The sequence below is a fragment of the Oxyura jamaicensis genome, chromosome Z (assembly GCF_011077185.1).
Source record: "Oxyura jamaicensis isolate SHBP4307 breed ruddy duck chromosome Z, BPBGC_Ojam_1.0, whole genome shotgun sequence".
In the NCBI taxonomy this organism is placed as follows: Eukaryota; Metazoa; Chordata; class Aves; order Anseriformes; family Anatidae; genus Oxyura; species Oxyura jamaicensis.
Window position 1 is genome coordinate 53,602,730 of NC_048926.1, and position 19,863 is coordinate 53,622,592.

At 41.2% G+C, this 19,863-nt stretch overlaps 2 protein-coding genes across 8 annotated transcripts in view; one reads left to right on the forward strand and one right to left on the reverse strand.

Annotated features, from left to right (window-relative positions):
- SLC26A1 (solute carrier family 26 member 1) overlaps nucleotides 1–14,590 on the reverse strand; it is a 41,825-nt gene extending 27,235 nt beyond the window's left edge. For 3 of the 6 annotated variants that reach the window (XM_035309658.1, XM_035309655.1, XM_035309656.1), the window contains exons 1-2: nucleotides 14,346–14,479; nucleotides 14,001–14,096 (exon numbers count right to left, since the gene is read on the reverse strand). Coding sequence is in view for 1 of the 6 variants with exons in the window: in XM_035309652.1 (XP_035165543.1) it covers nucleotides 11,936–12,015; nucleotides 14,001–14,096; nucleotides 14,451–14,458 (184 nt within the window). In the remaining 5 variants the exon portion in view is untranslated. Of the gene's footprint in view, nucleotides 1–11,935; nucleotides 12,016–14,000; nucleotides 14,097–14,345 lie in introns of all 6 variants that reach the window. The other 3 variants (XM_035309652.1, XM_035309654.1, XM_035309659.1) reach the window with 3 other exon arrangements.
- The window catches only part of IDUA (alpha-L-iduronidase), a 48,962-nt gene extending 34,102 nt beyond the window's left edge, over nucleotides 1–14,860 (forward strand). The window contains exons 2-14 of one of the 2 annotated variants that reach the window (XM_035309661.1): nucleotides 1,049–1,141; nucleotides 3,049–3,131; nucleotides 3,776–3,883; nucleotides 4,563–4,658; nucleotides 5,236–5,438; nucleotides 5,850–6,029; nucleotides 7,617–7,833; nucleotides 8,429–8,644; nucleotides 9,261–9,382; nucleotides 10,594–10,719; nucleotides 11,335–11,411; nucleotides 12,174–12,274; nucleotides 14,465–14,860. In XM_035309661.1, the coding sequence (XP_035165552.1) occupies nucleotides 3,053–3,131; nucleotides 3,776–3,883; nucleotides 4,563–4,658; nucleotides 5,236–5,438; nucleotides 5,850–6,029; nucleotides 7,617–7,833; nucleotides 8,429–8,644; nucleotides 9,261–9,382; nucleotides 10,594–10,719; nucleotides 11,335–11,411; nucleotides 12,174–12,274; nucleotides 14,465–14,565 (1,626 nt within the window). In that variant the 5' untranslated portion in view covers nucleotides 1,049–1,141; nucleotides 3,049–3,052 and the 3' untranslated portion in view covers nucleotides 14,566–14,860. The remainder of the gene's footprint in view (nucleotides 1–1,048; nucleotides 1,142–3,048; nucleotides 3,132–3,775; nucleotides 3,884–4,562; nucleotides 4,659–5,235; nucleotides 5,439–5,849; nucleotides 6,030–7,616; nucleotides 7,834–8,428; nucleotides 8,645–9,260; nucleotides 9,383–10,593; nucleotides 10,720–11,334; nucleotides 11,412–12,173; nucleotides 12,275–14,464) is intronic. The other variant, XM_035309660.1, reaches the window with a different exon arrangement.
- Nucleotides 14,861–19,863: the final 5,003 nt, after the last annotated feature.

Below are 19,863 nucleotides of genomic sequence, written 5' to 3' on the forward strand. Positions count from 1 at the left end.
GACGCCTCATGACACGCAGCCCTGCAACCCGAATTCTAGTGATCAGATATAGGTCATTAAAAAAAACCACATCCATTTCACATCAGAAAAGTAACATAATTAAGGGTAAGAACAAGGTCTGTGAAAGTGGCAATCATATCAGTCAAGTAGTCATTTTACGTTTTTGAAGTTGGAGATACGTTGGTTACACAAACAAGAACCTTCAAGAGCCCAGAAAACATCATCCCATGCAGCTATTCAAACACTTGGTCTGATGACTGGTGCTGTGTCAAGGCAGCGCCTCTGATGCATTTTTTTCTGACAGAAATGATTTCAGGTATTGAAAGAAAGAAGGGCTGTAACTTGCATATCTTGATAATAGCAGGATACTTCCTAATCCATCTGCAAGCAAGAAAATATTCTCATAAGGTGGCAGATCAGCCAAAGGAAGTAAGATCTACGCACCTACACACATAGCACAGCAAATAATGTACTGCCACCTCTGTCATGGCTGGCAATGGCATTCTGTTTTAAATATTTTACTTAGTGGACGCAGGAGAAAAAACTGTAGATTTGCTGGGTTCTTCAGTGTACTTGCATAGGACAGCAGGCCTTGTTTACGTGTGTATTTTCACGTAGTACTGTGTAGCCCTTAGACTAGAGTCAGAAAGACATTTGTTCCTTTGCTATTATTTGAATGGCGTTATTAAGTTTTTACAAGACAGTAGAGTTAATCATTCTTATGCTCACTGACTGTAAGTGTGCAAGTAAGCAAATATTTCAATGGAACACAGGGTATAACTGGAAATAGTTAATGGATCTGAGGGAACAGAACTACATTTTGCAACAAAATATTTGTCTTTGAACTTTGGAATGGGACTGACAGACTTTTTTTTTTTAATGTCTGCCTAAGCCAAAAAAAAAAAAAAGGAAAAAAAAAAAAGAAAAAAATTGGCTCGCTCTAAACAGCCATTCTTTAGTTCAACAGTAACTTCTGAAATGCTCTTATGGGTACTACAGTAAATCTGACACTTTCTTCTTTCACATCTGCATTGTTTGACTTCGGCAGGAGCTGCAAGCCTGTCTGTGGCTGCAGGCTTGACAATGTCTGTTATGGTGGAAGAACATACTTTAAAAGAGATGCGCCAGCTTCAGGTCTTTGGTGAGAGTGTGATTATGCTGGGACTAAGAGTATGTGCACGGTTATTTCACAGATGGGGTTGGTACAGTGGATATGGCTTGGATTACGTTTGTTTTTCCTGTTCTGTTTTGCTCTCTAAATCACAGTCAGAGCTGCTGATGGCACTTTTTCCTCGTTACATCGCGCAGTTCCCTTTTTTATTCACTAGGCAATTCTGTAGCCCTTCTTATTTCTCTGAGAACTTCAAGTTTACTCTTTCAGGTTCTCAACTGAAACTTCCCCTTGGCAAGAGAGGACAGAGGAAGAACCCTCAGTCAAAGTGGCTCAAATCCCTTCTTCCCTGTTAAGGGCATGGAAAGAAACAAGTTTGTGAATCTCTACACAGCACCCAGAAGTGATTTAAGAGAACTTCTGTTGACTGTTCTACTCCCACTTCCTAGCCTTTGTGCTCAGCATGCCTTGCTGGCGCTGATCAGTTAAAAATCCCTGTAACTGATTGTCTCTCTCCCTTCTGTCATACCCAGGGCATTGCGTCTGCAGTTCCTGTGTATGACCCAAGCAGAGGCAAGGTGCCTAGGACAGAGCGGTCAAGGCAGCAGAGGGAGAGCTCAGGCTGCAGTGTACCAAGGAAATTAGGTTTCTCTGGCAAGGATGGAGAAATCAGCTCTGACAGATAATGGCAAGACCCGAAACATCTTCGTTAAGGGTCTTACCAGGGCTGCACTTAGTCTCCAAGGGTGCTTACAAAACCTTTTGCTCAGGGCATTCCAAAGCAGAATTTGGACACCAGCCCAAAGATGTGGCTTGTGCCAAATGGCAGTAAGTTACCTTAACAGAATACTGTCAACAACAGTTAATTCTGAATTCCTTGTTGGTACTTCATACTGCAACATCTTTTCTGCCCTGTCAGATTTCAGTTAAATCAGGCTACACGTTCAGAAGTTACGGGAAACTGTACACAACCTACATATCACGCTATATTTGTTTTCAGTGGGTGCCATGCGTGAAAAACCTTTCAGGAATTTAAAGTATATCTTCAAATGTATCACAGATCATTGCAAATTGCATTTCTCAGCCCCTGGGTAAAAGAACTCCAGTGTTCCCATGCAGTTGCACACCCAGATTTTGCACTGCTGACTTTTGCACTCCTGCAAGAATTGCTGACACAAAGGAATGCATCATGGGACTTTTACTAAGTCTTTGAATTCATAGAGTCATAGAATATCCCAAGTTGGGATATTCAGATATGGAAAATACAGTTATTTAAATGTGGCTGGCAGAATTCCACTTCTAAATACAGATGCAAGTTGAAAATACAAATCGTCGCAGACAGAGATCCAAGAAGTACAGGAGAAATAGTAAGTGAATGCTAACAATAAAGTAAAAATTACAGGCAATTGCAGGCAAATTACAACTCTGTGTATGAATTCCCCATTCTTTGAGAGGCATAGAGCTATTTCTCAACTGGTTTTAAACCCATGAGCACTTTTAAGGAAAGTGTGTTGTATATTGCAAATAAAAGAGCATTAAGAAAGACTGCGTATGAGACAAGGTGGAAACCAGCTGGCCTATCAGTAGGTAATCAATTGAAAACTGAAAAAGCAGGATAGCCAACAACAGTCTCAGTAAATTTTTCTTTGGGAGGAGGACAGAGAACGTAACAGACTGTAAAACACTCAAGACCAACAAGCAAGCTCATTATATTAATTCTATTGCTGCTGCTGGAATAGGAAAACAGCATGTGTTGGACAAGAAAAATGGCTTGCTTATGGTGTACACCCTTTAGAGCAAGAACATGTGTGTATGGAGTTGCAAGAAACTTAGTTATATGTAAATTTTGAGAGCCAAAAGAAAGCCCACGTCTGGCTTGTCTGCAAACAAGTGCTACAATATTTACATTGGACCATTTTATCACCTGTATTCTTCAGAGTGATGAATGAGAAACTTCACTACAATTTTACTGCCTTGGATAACCTTATGGATCTCCTGTGGGAAAATAAGTTAATTCCAGGTAAGAGCAGCTGCCTCCCCCCAGTGCTAGCCACATCTCTTTGACCATATTGTGCAATCATCAGGTAGAACCATTCTTAGTGAGCTTTGCCAAAGCTGATTTTGATCTTTTTTTCTTTTTTTTTTTTTTTTTTTTTTTTACTGCTTGCATTTACCTTATGTCTATGTAAATGTAAACAGTGTAAGAAAAGCATTGTTAGGGCACTTAAGACAACACAAATGCTTTTACATTGCTTGCAACAATATTCTGAGATGTATCAATTGGAAATTGAGATTTCTTGAAGAGGAGAAAGTGTTGTACCCATTAACTTTGTGCCTCGAAGGGGCCAGAGAAGCAGGTCCTCAAAGTACAGTTTCCCCTGTATTTCTGCAGTGTTTGATGTTCACCCTGTGCCTTCAGTTCGTGATTGTAAGTATTATTATTGATCACTATTGTCATCAACAAGTAACAAGAGTGAGCAACCTCAAATCTGAAATATTCCCAGTGGGGACATGTAGAAACAGGAAAGAAAGCCCACTAAATCATGCTGCTTGTTATCTCTGTTTCTTCACTAACAAGGTTGCTTCAGATAATGCAATAACCCCTTAGTTAATCAAATTGTCCACACACAAAAAAATGAAACTAATATTTTGTGTCTATTACAGGATTCGAATTGATGGGAAATCCATCAGGATATTTTTTAAATTTTGAACATAAAGAGCAGGCAGTAAGATGGAGAAATTTAATTACACTTCTGGCCAGGAGATACATAGGTAAGTTCCAAAAACAAACAAACAAAAACAAAAAAGGAAACAGGGAAACAGTCCTATTACTTATTCTGTTGTCATTCTTTCTAACTACCTCAAAAAATTCTGTGGCTTGTGATCAATTTAATGACACTGGATTTCAGCACAAAACAGGAAAAGACACATGCCAGAACAGCCAATGGGGCAAATGCCCCATTTTGCTGCTCCATGTCCAACAGCCTGAAGGAGCAGTGTGTTCTGGGCAGCACATTTGGCCTTCCTCTGGGGAATGAGTTTTAACTTCTTTATGTTATCATGGTTGTAAACCACCAGCTCGCATTAGGGCATGATAACCTGAATGCATCCCACATGACAGCTTCAAATATTTTCAAATATTTCCAACAAAGGGGAACCCTTAGCCAGAGTCTCACATAGGCTGGGTGCCCTACCCACAAAGCTATTATTTGCATCACTTCACTGCAGTTTTGTGTTGGTGGTTCTTTCATTTTTTTTACATATTGCTACATCCAAAATGAAGTATCATTTTGAAATCACCAAAATTGCATTTGCTGAATTATTAAAAATAGGTAATTTACACACCAGTGCAGTATAACAGGGTGTATAACCTAATGTGTAGCACATGACTAACTGATAGGATTGTCTGTACATGCACTCAGTTCACTGATAAATGAGGCCTCTTACACAGATAGATACGGATTGGAGCATGTTGCTAAATGGAATTTTGAAACTTGGAATGAACCAGACCACCATGACTTTGACAATGTGTCTATGACAGTGGAAGGTAAGCTTATTTTGGAGTACGTACTCATGTAGTATAGGAGAAGTGTATGTATGTTGGGTGGGAAACAGTGAGAAAGAAGAGATGCGGGCAAAGAAATAAGGTAAATAGGAGAGCTAAGGAGTGTGCAAGGTGTATCTAATCTTTTTTGCTAAGGTCATATTACTTACTACAATGATTACTCTGATCCCTGCTTGAGCATCAGTATAATACAGGGCTAGCGGAACAGGGAAAACAGAAGAGAAGTTACACTGTTAAGTGCTGTTCATTGGTTATAAAATACTATAAAGTAGTTTACTAGAGGTAGCAGGATGGAGGGTGGAATAAGAGGAAAACCATTCACTGATAGATGCATGCTTTGGGAACCTGTCCTCACAAGACCTTTGAAAGAACCTTGTGAATGCAGCAGAGGTTTTCATGCCTTCTCATGTTGTCAGTGCCTAGGAAAGAGTAGACTCAGCTTGTGAGGTCCTGCCAATAAATGCAATAATAGAAAGAGTTATAGTATCTCCCCATAGTTTTAGATCAAGATTCTGTTTTGAGTTATTATCATTGATACATTTATCTGCTTGGACTTCAGGGTTCCTCAACTATTATGATGCCTGCTCAGAAGGATTAAGAGCAGCCAGTCCTCTGCTAAAATTTGGAGGGCCTGGAGATTCCTTTCACCCCTTTCCCAAGTCACCCATATGCTGGAGTCTTCTGCGTCATTGCTACAATGGAACCAACTTCTTCACAGGGGAGACTGGTGTAAGGCTGGACTACATCTCTCTTCATAAGAAGGTTGGTCCAAGACTTCAGTTTAAAGCTATTTTTAATCAGTTTAGTCCAACTTACATTTTATTCTGATTTATGACATTGATTCCTAGGTGAGTGTGCAACCTATATCAGGAATCATAACTAGCTACCTGAAGAAACTTTGAAGATGGTCAGTTGCAAGGCTTCAACTCAAAGGCCTATGCCTAATGCCCACGGGGATTCAGCTCCTCCACATCTTTTCCATGTTATGCTTTAGGAGGAGCTCATACAATCAGCGCGCACTGTAGTGGATTAGGTGTAAGATTCTAATACTCTGTGGTCCACAGCTCCTCAGGGACTCCAGTAAGATATTTTCATAATGTGTTTAGGTCTCCATGTTGTGTCTCTACTACTGTTTGCTCACTTCCACTAAGCAGACATGAAATATTGTTGCAGGGAGGTGGGCGTTCTCTCTACATCTTGGAACAAGAGGTGGAAGCAGTTGAACAAATTCAGAAGTTGTTTCCAAATTTTGCTTCTGTTCCCATATACAATGATGAAGCAGATCCTATGGTTGGATGGTCCATGCCACAGCTGTGGCGAGCTGATGTGACATATGCAGCTATGGTTGTAAAGGTAACTCTGTTCATTGACAGTCTTGTCACAGTTGGGTCTCCTAAAGTGTTAATGCAGTTGCAAAAGTAGACTTACAGTCAATTTTTAATTTTTCTTATTCTGACTACTCACAATAATAGAGATAAATTAGAGAGCCTAATAAATACAGCCGGTGTTTCCCCGAACAGTTTGTTAACAGCAGCTTTATTTACTTTGTATTAATTTTCTTCATCTGCCCTAAAAAAAACTGATAACTAGCCATCCATGTGTTGGAGCATGTGTTGGATATTGCATTCAATTTTCCAGTTAAATCCACCTGATAAGACTATACCCACACATTCTCTCTCCAAGTTGTCACCTCACTTCTGTGGGATTATTTCCCAGTCTCTTCACAAGTTTATCTTGTCAAGGGACATCAAGTATAATTATGAAGTCCATTGAGCACTAAGCATAAGCCCATTCTTTGTCTTTGGATAATGATTCTCTACATATGGTCTTATTAATTACTGCTAATACTGCTGATGATCAGAAAAGCAGAAGGAGAAGAGAATGGTCAGCTTTCTTGCCCTTGCAGGAACTGTAGTCTGGTCCCTGGGCAAGCTCAGGTCTTGCCCATACAAAGCAACAGTTCCCACTGCAGGCCTGTTTTGTGAGCCACTACCTTCCACAGCATCCAGAGTCCAAACACTCCTGTGCAAAGCAGTAATTCCCAAACATGGGAGCATGTGTGTCACCCAGGAATGGGATACATGTGGTCAGCTCTGCCTGTGGACAAAGGCTTTTATCTCCTTTAGGCTGCATCACAGGATTCTTCTCCAGAGCAGCAAGTCACTGGCTGCACTGTAGGGAGTTTGTGAGAGAAACAGCAGTGTTTATAGTGACATGGTGTTATGAAGGGACAAAAAAGACCTATCCAACACAAAATTAACGTTTCAGTAGATAGGAGCTGGAGCCTGGTTCTATTAAATGCACTTACTTCAGGGACACAATTATGAGACCTTCTCTGTCGTCAGCTTTCTGAAGTAGTGTTTGATTCTGATATCTAGGCACAATCTGGTAAACAGAGAGCTTGGGAACTCTGGCTGTTTGTAGAACAGCTCTGTAACCAGTGCAATACTGAGAGAGAATGTATTTCTTGTTAGCACCAAAAGGATAAAATTCCTCATTGAGGAATGGAATCCAGGACCAACTTACAGACGCTAGTCTATGGGTACAAAGCAACTCCAGATTTGGAGAACCATTTACATTTATTTCAGATGATAAATAGAGATTACTAATCCATTATTCAAAAGAGAGGAATATCATTTGTAGCTCAGTCACCAAGGATACATAATAATTTTTGCAAACTACTAGTAGTAGTCATTTCAGAGAATTTTTATTGCCTAAACTGTGTGGATACTTCAAATTTTCCAGTGATTAATGTATTATCTAAAAATAGTTTCTTCAAAAGGTATGAAGAACAGTTTTGTTCTTCACACTTTTCTAAATGACAGAGTGACAGCTCTTTCTAATACACCGTAAAAATTAAAAATAAAAATTAAATAAAGATACCATGTTTTCTTTGGATTTTTTCCATGATGAAGTTCCATTTTCTCTATCATTTTGCAGGTAATCATCCAGCATCAAAACCTGCTTATTGCCAAAGCCAACAACACCATCAACTATACACTGCTGAGTAATGACAATGCCTTCTTGAGCTACTACCCCCATTACTTCACACAGCGGACTCTGACAGCACGTTTCCAGATGAACAATACAAAGCCACCTCATGTCCAGATGGTGCGGAAACCAGTGCTGACTGTCATGGGCTTGCTGTCACTGCTAGGTATGGTAATCACCGAGGGGAGAGCACATCAGTAACTTCATCTACCTAGGAGCTTCTCGCATGACAGAGATTAGGTCAGCCATCTCACTCTTGATAAAAGCCAGATTTCTCCTACCCAGCTGTGGTTGTTAAAAAAATGAACTCTCATTTCCTCTGAGAAATTAATAGCTCAGGAGGATCTTCCTGACAGTCTGTCATCTCTTTGATTTAATCTACTGCTTTGTTTACCAATTCTGCGTGGCAACCACTCCTTTTAGTTGACTGGTACTTCGTCATGTGCCATCATTTCAGGCTGCAAATGACTTTAATAAATCCCTACAGCTGTAAGACACATGCAACCTACTAAAGGGAGCTCCTAATTCGCTGCTACGTATGTAGATGTTGTTAGCTGAACTGCTAAGCATAAGACCTGCTGTAGTACGTGCATACTCTGCAATAATAAAATCCACCCATAATCCTGACTGATGCTACATCTAGCTGATAAAAAAAGCTAGAACACAGCTCAACCTATAGATCTTTATGTTTTGACCCTTTTTATATCAGAAGTTGGACAGGCTAGCAGTTATGCTTACCGAGTTGTCACATTTTTTCAAAGGAGAAAAGCAGATCTTTGCAGAAGTAAAGAGCAGTGAAGGCAAAAGCACTGAAAACGACACAGTTGGTGTCCTGGCATCCGTGCACACCCCAAGTGAGCTGCAGCCCTCTGACAGTTGGCAAGCTACTCTACTGATTTATTCAAGTGAAGATAACAGGACTTCATCCAATATCAGCACTGTCACAGTGAATGCCACCCACTTCCCCAAACTTAGAGGTAAGCAAACATCATGTAGGCAGTTCACATAACTGATTATGAAAGCAGAACATGTGCTGAAAAACTTCTGATGAGTTTATTTTCCTGGCAAGAGTGAGTTTCATTTGCTAACTTTCTCACTCATCTTTTGGGCACTCCCATTTTTTTTCTGAGATATGGTGGTGCTCTTGTAGGAAAAACTCTTTCCATTTTGCCCCTGTCTTTAACAACAGCTGCAAATGCTGCCTTTTCAGAAAGTTATTTATCTTGGCTGGATAATGCCAGGCAACAAATTCCCTTACCAAGATCACTCCAAGGTAGCCAACATGACCACACTATTACACAATTGATGCAGTTGTCCAACAAATACATGTAGCACCTCTGCAAAAAAATAATAATTGGGCCTCAATTCTGGATGTGGACATAATAACTTAAAATTTGAACTTGGAAAATACAGGTTGGGTTGTAGAGCCTCATGAGTGCTAGCCATATCCTCATGACTTTGCACTGGAAGCCAGGCTCCAAAGTGCTGAAATCCCTTTTGTGAATGTTATGTCAGCACCTTCTGCTAAATTTATTCTTGTTCGTATCTAAATCCAAATGAAGGGTTTACTTTCTTTCATTTGTGTTCCTGAAGAGCCAGTGTATATGACGTATTACCTGGATAACAACCAAACCAATCCCTACCTGAAGTGGAAGGAACTAGGAAGCCCTGACTTTCCCTCCCCAGAGCAGTTCCAGCAAATCAGGGATGCTGAGGTATGACCGTGTATTTGCTTGAAGTGTTGTAAGGCTAAAGTGGTTGTTAATTGGTTAATTACAGATAGAGAGACAAGGCATCAGCTCAGGTAGTCTATTTTTTTTCCTTAGTTTACAGTCATGTGTGTCTCCTATGCATTTGAAAATGGACTTGCAGCCGTGCAGAGAAGTGTATCTCACAGACAATTGATAGCTTTGCATTCATGTTAATGCAAGAGACTAAATGTAGATCACTAGCTTCTCTGCTAGTGGCCCCAAATAAGTCACATGGCCCTGCATGCATTACAGGAGGGTCACATCGCCTCAGCAGATAGTTGAAAGGAAAGCCCCTCAATAACAGAAAACAAACAGCCCTCTGAGGTGGAAACTACTGAGTGCTAGTTCAGAAGGCGCTTGGCCTCTCCTCCTTGTGCCTCTCACGGGCACCTGGGGAGGCCTGCAATTTCCCCTTGTCCTCACCAATTCTGATTTCACCCCAGAGGGGACTGAGGAATAACTTCTCAGGTGTCCCCCCTCACTGAGAAAAAACATGCTCAGATTACTTACTGTATATGAGAATATGTGAGTGGCATGTAATTTTAGCTCATTCTCTCATAGCATTCAGACCCATGGGTTAAAATAAAGGAGACCACCTTTACCACCTTAGTGCTCACAGACAGTAATTGCCTTCTGACTTTGGTGTACAGTAGTACTGTGTCATCTCTTCCCAATCACTATTAACCCCTATTGCTAAGGCCTATGGGATCCTATAGGAGCCATCGGGTTTTCCTTTGGCAAGACAGCAGAAAGGCTTTAGATCCTTTTGGCCATCTTGTGAAACTTCATCTGAGTGGCCATCGTGGCTAGCAATAACCTTCAGTGCATACTGGAGATCTACAGCAAAGACCTGAGCGCCTGAAAGGCATGTCTGAGAGGTTACTTAAACCAGCTAAAGGGCAGTATTGGTGGTCTAGTGGTCTACTGTTTTGTGGGATGGACATAAGCTGCGTTTTGTGAAGAGATGGAATACAGCCAAGACAGAAAAGAGTCTGCTAGGTTGAAGAACTTTGATGGTTATAAGCCATGTATCAGCACACATTTGCAACTCTACTAGATTTTTTTTACAGCCCCTAAGTAAATACATAGTCATTTTACACTGATGTAACAGTTAGATATTACATTCTGTAATGTTAATGGAAGATTATTCACAAGGCCTGTCTTTGAATCCACAGGATCCAGTGGCAACAGGACCCTTCACTTTTCCTGAAGGTGGCATCCTGACACTGAAGCAAGACTTCCCCATTCCCTCAGTCTTTCTCATCCACATCTGTGCAAGACCCAGTTCTGTTCCTGATCAAGTATGTGTGGTGCTCTACCAACAGACTCGCCAAATTAGAAACCGCTTCCTTCTTCAAATCTCATTAAGCGTCTGGGCCTATTATTTATTAAAAGTACCACAGTACACTTAATAAATAAACAGTTCTCTCCTTTGATAAGAAGGCTCTCCAAGGCGTAATTCAAGATAAAGCATTCCACAGCAAGTGATAGGAGCCATCACTGAGATAAAAGCAAGTTTACCAATGGTAGGAAAATAATAACGCAGCAATAAAGCTACTGTTTTAAAATTATGTCATGTGCTACCAGGCTTGACAACAGCTCTCCAGTTAATAATTCATAGCTAAAAATGGAGTGAAATCATGCCTGTCCTAGATTAGATATCTGTATCTGCTTGTTCAGTCCCAAGTGATAACCATGATCATAGAGGTGGACACAGCCTCTGAAGGTCTTCTGCAAGGTTTAGAGGTTGGAGACTTGTAGTCTACAAAGCTGCAGAGCTAGGATTATTTTTTTTTTATAATCCAAGTCTCAATGGAAAGAATCAAAGGAAAAACTCAGGTAGGATGAGGACAGAACATCTGACCTTACTGATTGGTTTGTACAGCTTTCTTATACAGGCATTTGTCTTTGGACAGGTGACTGGTGTTCGTTTCATCCCTCTCACAAAAGGACAGGTTGTTGTGTTGTGGGACGATGGTTGTGTAAATTCAAAGTAAGTGCCTTTTAAAATAAAATTGGTATAACCAACACATGACTTGCTAAGTTGCCACAAGTCCTTCAGAGTGAAACAAGTTTACTAGTTAGTGACTACTTGCTCCTTGAGAGATGCTACAGTACATTTGCATGAACTGCAGAACTCCCATGTATTTACAGAGAGTAATTCTAGCTAATTTATTTTCTGAGCAAGAGAATCTGCCTGCTGCTTACCACCATCCAGTGACATTTTTGAGGGACTTTCCTTCAGCATAGCACACAGGAAGATCCATGATAAAAACTGTTGTACTAACAGGTGCTTAGGCAGAATTATCAATAAGGCTGTAGGTTGCAAGAGAAAACCTCCAGTTCCTTGCTCCAGCAAGGTATACTGGAATAGAAAGTTTTTGTAGCTGACAAAAACTCACACATCCAAAGTGGCCCAATATACATCCAGAGTTCCTCAGGAAACACTGATATAGCTTATTTTAGAGTCAGACTTCAGCTTTGATAACCCCTGGTCTGGAAGTAAAAAATGCTTACCAGTTTGTGATGCCACAAGTACCCCATATTGCAAGTTAAACTCGGTTTTCTTCTGTGGCCTGTTGGAGCTATGATTCCTCCTAATATAGACAATTCATGCCATCCTGCATTTGATAGCAGTGAGTCAGCTGAGTATTTCCTATTTTTGGCCTTTATTGAAATGTTTCTGAGATCAAGATTTGATAGTTTACTGCATTATCAGTTGTGTTTTCCAACTCAATCTGGTTTTCTTTTCTAGATGTATAAAGACATTTGAAGTGCAGTTCTCACCAGATGGAAAAGCCTACCAGCGGATTAATGCCAAAGACACAATATTCACTCTCTGGGTCTACAGTCCAGGTAAAGCCAAAACACACGTATCACATAATTTGTCACATTAATAGCTCCACTGATAAATGTGTGAAACTCCATTTAGTAACTGCTGAAAACACATAACTTGCTAGTGACATACATTCCCATCACAAATAAGAGCATGTTCCTTCCTTTAGGACCACATTCTTAGTGAAATCCTTATTCTCAAGGACAAACATTTATTGAAAAATAGTCATGAGGACATTATTATGAACATTGCTACAAGTAAATTCTTGTCACAGAAACCAAAGTCACCCTGACATGGGCCTGGCAAACTCCCTGGGAGGCAAAGCAGCTCCTTTGTCTCTGTTGTTACTGGTGTAGAGGCATGCAAAAATGAGAATAACAACAAAAAAAAACTTGCTCCACATGATCAGAGCTTGGCATTGTGCTGATCCTGGCATTGTACTCCTGGTAGTTGACTCAAAGCGAGACAATGCTGAGGTTTGGGCTCAGTCCCACGGATATTGGCCATGAGTTAGCCTGAGTGTCTGGCAAATACAGTTTGTACAGTCCTCTTGGTGTAGGGTGGTAGGAGAAAGCAGCCTTGATAACATTTGTTTAGCACCACCAAGTCTGGAGGTGTTAAAGTGCGTGAGGAGTTGGCAACACACAAGCAAGTGTGAGGTCACATCCACCTTTCTTGGAGGGGTTGACTGTCATACATTTATCATGGTCTGAGCTGCAGCAGCAGAAGCTTGCACTTCTGCTCTCCTCCTGATCATCTGTCCCTGTTCTTAAACCCGTTTATGGTTTGACAGGTTTAAGCTACTGAAGCCCCCAGTTTGTAAGAACAGACGAGGTCCTTCTGTAGGACAGTTTGTTTTAGCTGTCTGAACACCTAACCAAGGAGAGACTCCTCTCTTTGCTGTTTCCTAGAGCGTTCTTTTTAGACCTGACTATCTGCCTAAGTTTTAGAGGTTTCACATTAGAGGGAAGCGAGGTTCATCTTAGTCAGCAGGCAAAGCTACTCCTCATGACTGTGGTAATATCTCCTCAAGTACAGCCTAAATGCAACGCAGACATACCCAGATGAAGAAGGCTGAAAGAAGGCTGTGATGTTTTCTTTGTTGTTATCTCGTCTGTTTGGTTGGTTGTTTTTTTTAACCATAAGTGGTCAAATTCTTAATGTGATTCTGCCCAACAAGATTTACTAATAAGCACTGCTCAGAGCTGTGTGAAACACTGACAGACCTTACCTCGAAGTGATACTAGTAAGTTGCAATTCAGAGAAGCTTTTTATAGAAACATAAGCTCATCTTAGCCTGAGAAAGGCTTTAGCAGTGGGCGCATAATAAAATTGAGAGCTATTACTGCAACATAAAGGCTGCACAAGTAATGAGGAACAGTAAATCATGGCCAAGGAAAATCTCTGAGATTAGAATTCATTATCATCTAGTGCTTCCCACCTGGGAAACCTACCAGATTTACTTGCTTGTTTCAAAAATTAAAAAGAAAGAGTGCTTGAAAAAGTCCCCCATCTCTGCAACCTTTATTGCTAGGTACGTATATCTTACTCATTATTTCTAGCCTTCTTTTTTCCCTTAAGAAATTAAAGCATAAAATACTAAATCACAGAGAAAAGTCAGCTAAATAGATTAGAAAATAAAAGTATATAGTTTGTGAAGTTAAAGTGTCTGCTAGTGAAGGCTGTGTTCTTCGAACTGGATCAAGGATGAAAACCAGGAGAGCTGCAGAACAGCAACTCACATACCTTTGGAGCAAGTCGTCCTGCCACCGGAGCAGAGGGTTTTCAGTCAGCCTGCATACTTCTTGTTCTGCTTCTTTGTTGATCCTGTCTGCATATAACCTGTCCCAAAGGCAGAATAATAGGCAGAATTCAAGTGAGTCAGAAAGAAGGAAATTAGTAGATATGTCCTAGCCTCGTTCCAAAGGAAATGCTGGGAAAGCAATCCTGTAACTACCCACAAATCCTAGTAAGAGGAGAGGAGAAGGTACAGGGTGCAAATGAAAAAGAAACAAACAAAAAATAAGAGCTAGTGTTTGGTCCTAAGGAAGTTATAATTATTTTTAGTTAGGCAGGTACAGACACACTTACGTAGGGTGCAGGACTGAATTCACTGCTTCTCCACTCCATTCCACAAACCTACATTTTACCTCCAAGCACCACTGGTGTCAGCCTTTCACAGTGACCATTTCTAACCTTTTCATTTGCAGGAAGCTCAGTCTCCGGCTTTTACAAAGTGCGTGCCATTGACTACTGGGGGAAGGCAGGCCTGTCCTCCGTTCCTGTGCAGTATGTTGAAGCTTTCAAGTGACTCTGAAGAGTGGTGCCTGGTTTGTTGACTGAGTGGTGTATGCTCCCTTCAGATGACAACTCCCCAGAAAAGTAAACTCCTCCCAGGCTTAGGAGGGAGTATTGAAAGGACCCGATGAAGCAAGTTGGGAATGCAAGTTGGAAGCAACTGTCCACGTTAACTCTTCAGAGATCAAAGTCAGGATTATCAAACAGCCACAACTAACAACCCAGCTTGTACAATTATGGGACTGGGATTCGGTTTTCTAACTAAGAATTACAGAAATAAATTTTTGTTATTCTCTATTTTTCACTGAGCTAAAGCCCAGGACAACCAAAGATTTATTAAGCCTTAAGCTGCTGCGGGGAGCTGTATCATTGCTGTGCTGTATGAGTGAGGATGGCAGGGAAGGCACAAGGAGGACCTGTCTGAGAGTGAATTGCATGTTTCAGCTGCCTGGCTGTCTTGACATAACAAAGTGATGGAAGGGCACAAAGCAACCAGACAGCCACATCCAGATCATGAAGTGAAGGGTCTCTTTTTCCCCCACCAGTTAATCATAGATGGTGGTCCAGTGGATTATTTCAGAGCACATCCCCTGTCTTCAGATGCATGAGGTTCTTCACCCTTTCACAGATGGATTTCCATGCAGCTGTTTTTGTATTTGTGGCTGTTACTTGCATTCCAGAGCTATTCCCATCACACAAGCAGAAGGAGACACAAGAAGCTCTAGTCTCCAGACCAGATTGCCTCATACACTCTGTGCTTTTGTCCAAGTCACGCGGTTGCACTGTAGGGGCCTGTGTGGTTGTACACACCTGTCAGCCATTGCTTTTTAATGGTTAAGGCTCTAGCCCTCAAAACGTATCTTTCACTCCATTGCTATCACCTAGCCTAGCCCTTCAGGTAACAACTCTCCCCAGCATGCTTTCCTTCTGGAGTTTCTTGCTTAGACTGTAAGGGAGCTGAGGCTTGGCTTTGGGTGACCAGGAAAGTTGGAATTCTAGTTAGTGCCTTTTGTGTTTTCATATTACACCCCAGCACATGCTTGCATTTAACTACTACCAGCTGGGAAACTAATCAAAACTGTTTGAGTTTCTGTGTTTCTCGAAACTTGTGCACAAGTGTGTCGCTGCCTCAGATGAGCTACAGAACACCTCTGGCTGTCCTTGCAAATGCCAAACACTTTATGTAACAGCAAAGTTCCCTGAAATTGCAGGGATGTTTTTTTATTCATCCCGCTTCACAACTCGCGCAGTTTGAACTGTGCCTTTAAAATGCTTGTAGAAGGAAGGATAATGCCAGTGAAAACAGCCGGAGTGTTTTCCATAAGAGGAGCGACTTTGTCACACAAACAACTCCCCTACTGCTCTCTTTGCTGACATCAGCCACCTAACCAGCGTAACAACAAAGCCTGCATATTTGATGAAACATTCAGGTCACAGACAAAAAAAATAAGTTTGCACAGTAGGAGAGAGCTAAACTGCTTTGAATGGGTTCACATTTACAGCACAGAAAAGAAACATAAGGTTGGTGTATATCTGATGAGGCTTTATAGCTCCTTACTTTCTAGTTACTTGTTCGTATGCTTATATTGAAAGTTGGCCTTAAAAGATGCAGTTGGTCTCAGAAATCAGATGAAATACTTCTTACCTCACTGAATTTTTACTAAGGATTGATTGTCACATCCTAATCTGCCAACTCCTTACCTGTAAAGGTTTGTGTAGAACAGAAAAAGGACGCCAGAGCCTAACTGATAACTTCCCCAGTTTCAAAAAAGAGTTAGTGAGAAATTCCACCTAGATGAAGATAGCAAAAATTTATTTTAAAGTTGTTATAACTACATCTAAGTGATAGATCACGAAATACAGCCAAATAAATGCAGCAGCTAAGACATACTGTTTTTCCAGTATGAAGAGGAACCACACAGAAAACAACCCTTAGAAATAATCAAGTATTGGTCTCTAAGAGATTTCAGTGCATCTGAAGTAGGGGAGGATACAGAAGCTTGAGAGGACAGTTAGCCCTGTTAGGATGTCATATTTGTGTATTCTTCTGCTTCACAAGCTTCCCACACCGGCTAGCAGAATGTAGTAGTAGTTTTCAAACCAAGGACCATGCACTACTTGAAGAAATTTTATCTGCAAGGGCAGACTTAAACATATTGTAGATGCACATAAAAACTAGTCTCCTAGGATTGCAGTACCAGCCACTTTGAAAATCTGTCAATAGCTCCCTTTTCTAGGGTTTCTACACTAAGTATCAGCCAAAGGGTGGGTGCCACAGTGCTTTTTTCAAGTATTTTTCTGGCAATGGCAAATGTGCCTGGAAAATGGAGCTGACCAGAAATGGTGCACTGACTGTTCAGAAACATGATTTGAATATTCAGCAAGATTTATTTACGTTTTCTTTCCTGCTTTGGTATGAATTTACTACCTTAAGCAATGAGCAAGTATAAAAATCTTCAGTAGAAGAGAAAAATTGGTATTTCTAAGCTGGAGATTGTTTCCAACCAACAACGTAAAGAAGTTTTGGGCCTCTCTGGTCTTTTTTATAATATAAGGCCTACAAAATTTCCTACTTAGTACTTGAAACTTGAGCCATAACCATCCATCAACTGATTCTGTCTCAGAGAGCTTTCAATATTGCTTGTTTAATCCTTCAACTCTACCATCTTCTCTTTTACTGGGGCAGCAATCAGCTTCCCCTCACACATTCAGCTTTTAGAAGTGCTGGATGTGCCTGGCAGTAAGTGGGAGTAGCAGGTGCTTGGTGGTTCTGTACAACCAGAACAAAGGCAAGACTGCAGAGCACTCAGGTATGTCTCTTGCTGGCCAACCAATACAATAAACTCTAACTGCAACTGCAAAATTAGATTGTTTGTCTGCTTTTCAACAAGCAAAAGTTTTCGAGATTGTTTTGCAACTATTTGTTAAAATGAATACAAAGGGAAAACACTTTTGAAGGCATGTTTTATATTGTCTAGTTGTGTATGTACTGGACATGTTACCATGTTTTGTGTTACACAGTAAGACCAGTTTTTAATATTTGACATGACTCCTGTAAAAACAGGATGTGGTCATTGCATTCTGGAAACTGCTCAGATCTCTTATGTTGACCACTTAATCATGTGAATTAAAGCCTCAGTTCTCAAGGTGTAAGAGCCTGACTGATGCAAGTTCCAGCCCTATATAGAAATGAAGCATGAAGGGAGCGTGACCATTAAAAGTTTCAGGGCTGAAGTGGAACCTTAAATGCACAGATTGCCTCAGCTATCACAGCTTGGGACACTCTTCTTTAAGCCCAAAGGAAAACTGGTCTAACACAGCATGATATCCTAACATTAGATCTCAGGACTTGCAGTGTCCTTGCTGGGAGGAGGTGCACTGGCATGTGAAGGACAGAATCCTTGCAGTGTCCCTCCTGCTGTTGCACAGTCGTAGCCTTTCTGCCAGCACCAAAGGACTTTCTGAGGACAAAACAACAGCTCTTTTCATTCGTAAACAGCTTTTTCTTTTCTCTTGTTAGTAGAAATCTGTGCAGAATGGGAAGTATGACTTGGGACATCTATGCACACTTAGAATCAGGAATAATATCCTGGTTCTTATCAGCCAGCTGAAACAGCAGACAGAAGTGTGTCTGGCTTGGAGCAGAATACACTCACTGCTACCTACCCCACCTTACCTAGTCTTTAATGATCCCTGCAGTGAATGGAGAGAAATGGACCTGAGCTAGTTAGCTAGTTTTGGTCTGTTTATTAACTCATCAGATCATATGTTGAGGGCCTGCTTGTGGTCCTGATGGGAATGTGTTCTCCCAGTTCTTCCAAGGACAAGGCAGGTTGTTGGGGCACATATAATTCTGTGGTGTATTCTCTAGAATCACTATTGTCTTTCTGCATCTGTGAAGGCACAACCTTGCATGACAGAGGAGGGATTTTGCTGCCTAACTTACAGACTGACTATACCTAGCACAGTAAGGATGTGCTTGGTCCTGCATCTGGATCAGGCTTACTATAACTCCTATCTGCCTTGGTCAAACAGCTGCTATAACTGCAGACAATTAAAATCCCACTTCCCTAGGACTGGTAGTATTGGTCTGAATGTCTTGGCCAAAGGTCAGGCTCTTTCACCTAGGGGCTGGTGTTGTCTAATCAGCTGTGATCCAAGTCCTAAGTTCACAGAACTCTACCCCAATACTTCCTCACGGGAGAGGTGGACAAGTGGTGAACATTCAATCGATTCACCAACCTTGCACTTAGTCCAGCACAAAAGGCTAATATTCTTTTGACACTTGATAGTCTCAGTCTGTGTGGTTTTCCTTTTGCATTGTGTGCTGCCCTTCTGCTTCTGTCCTTAGCTTTATGTGGTAGTTCAACATCTTGCTTCCACTCAGGATAGCTATTCTATATCAGAAGAGTGAGGAACACCTTTATCCCATAGTTTTTCAGCTAGCTGAAAGGCTTAGGAGTCCTGTCTGGGAAAAGCAAGCTTGAGAGACCTCCCATCAACCTGAGGATAATGTATCTGGCCCTGGGGAAGTCTTTAGTTAGTGTTTTATATGCTTCTTCCAACAAATGCAGTGGAATAGTCTTTGGTTGCTGTAGACAAGATCTTGTGTGTTGCAGATGCTGCTCAGGGGTGTGATGCTCTGAAGCTCTTCATTCAATATAAACTTTTTACCACATACCTTATGAAGGCCTCAAGAGCTGGGGCTGCCCAGCTTTGTATTCCATGTGTCCTTGTGTCACTGGCAAGCTGCAGGGTTCAGCATGGTGTTAGGTGTGTTCTGGTCTGGCAGTTTTATTCATAGGAAACATTCAGAGTAAATTTGATTGTACTACGAGCTGTGGAAACTCTTTCTCAAAAATGCTGACTCAGGTTGCCCTTTTTCCACAAGGAGCTCTCTAGATATTATTCTTTTGGTTCCCTCTATCTATGAAATTCTTAGTCACAAAACCTGCCTGTTCCATATCTTTCAGTTCTATACCTCTCAGGTACTGGAAACTGGATTAGGAGATTACAGTTTATGCCATTTAGTAGCTGCTCATTTAAAGCAATGGCCCAGTGCTCCTGAAAGGAATCTTTTGTTTTACTGCATTCTAGAATCAAGGTCTAATTAGAAGTGCTCTTAAGAGTATTCAGAACTACCGTAAAGAACCCTAAGACATTATGAGGCAGCAAGGATCACTTATCAGTCTCACTCAGCGGTGATGATCAAGAGGATTTCTTCAGAATCTGGATAGAAATGTTGTTGGAAGAAGTATGATATATGTGATGGCCCTGTGGGCACCCACAAGGTCCCTCACCTGGGACCTCC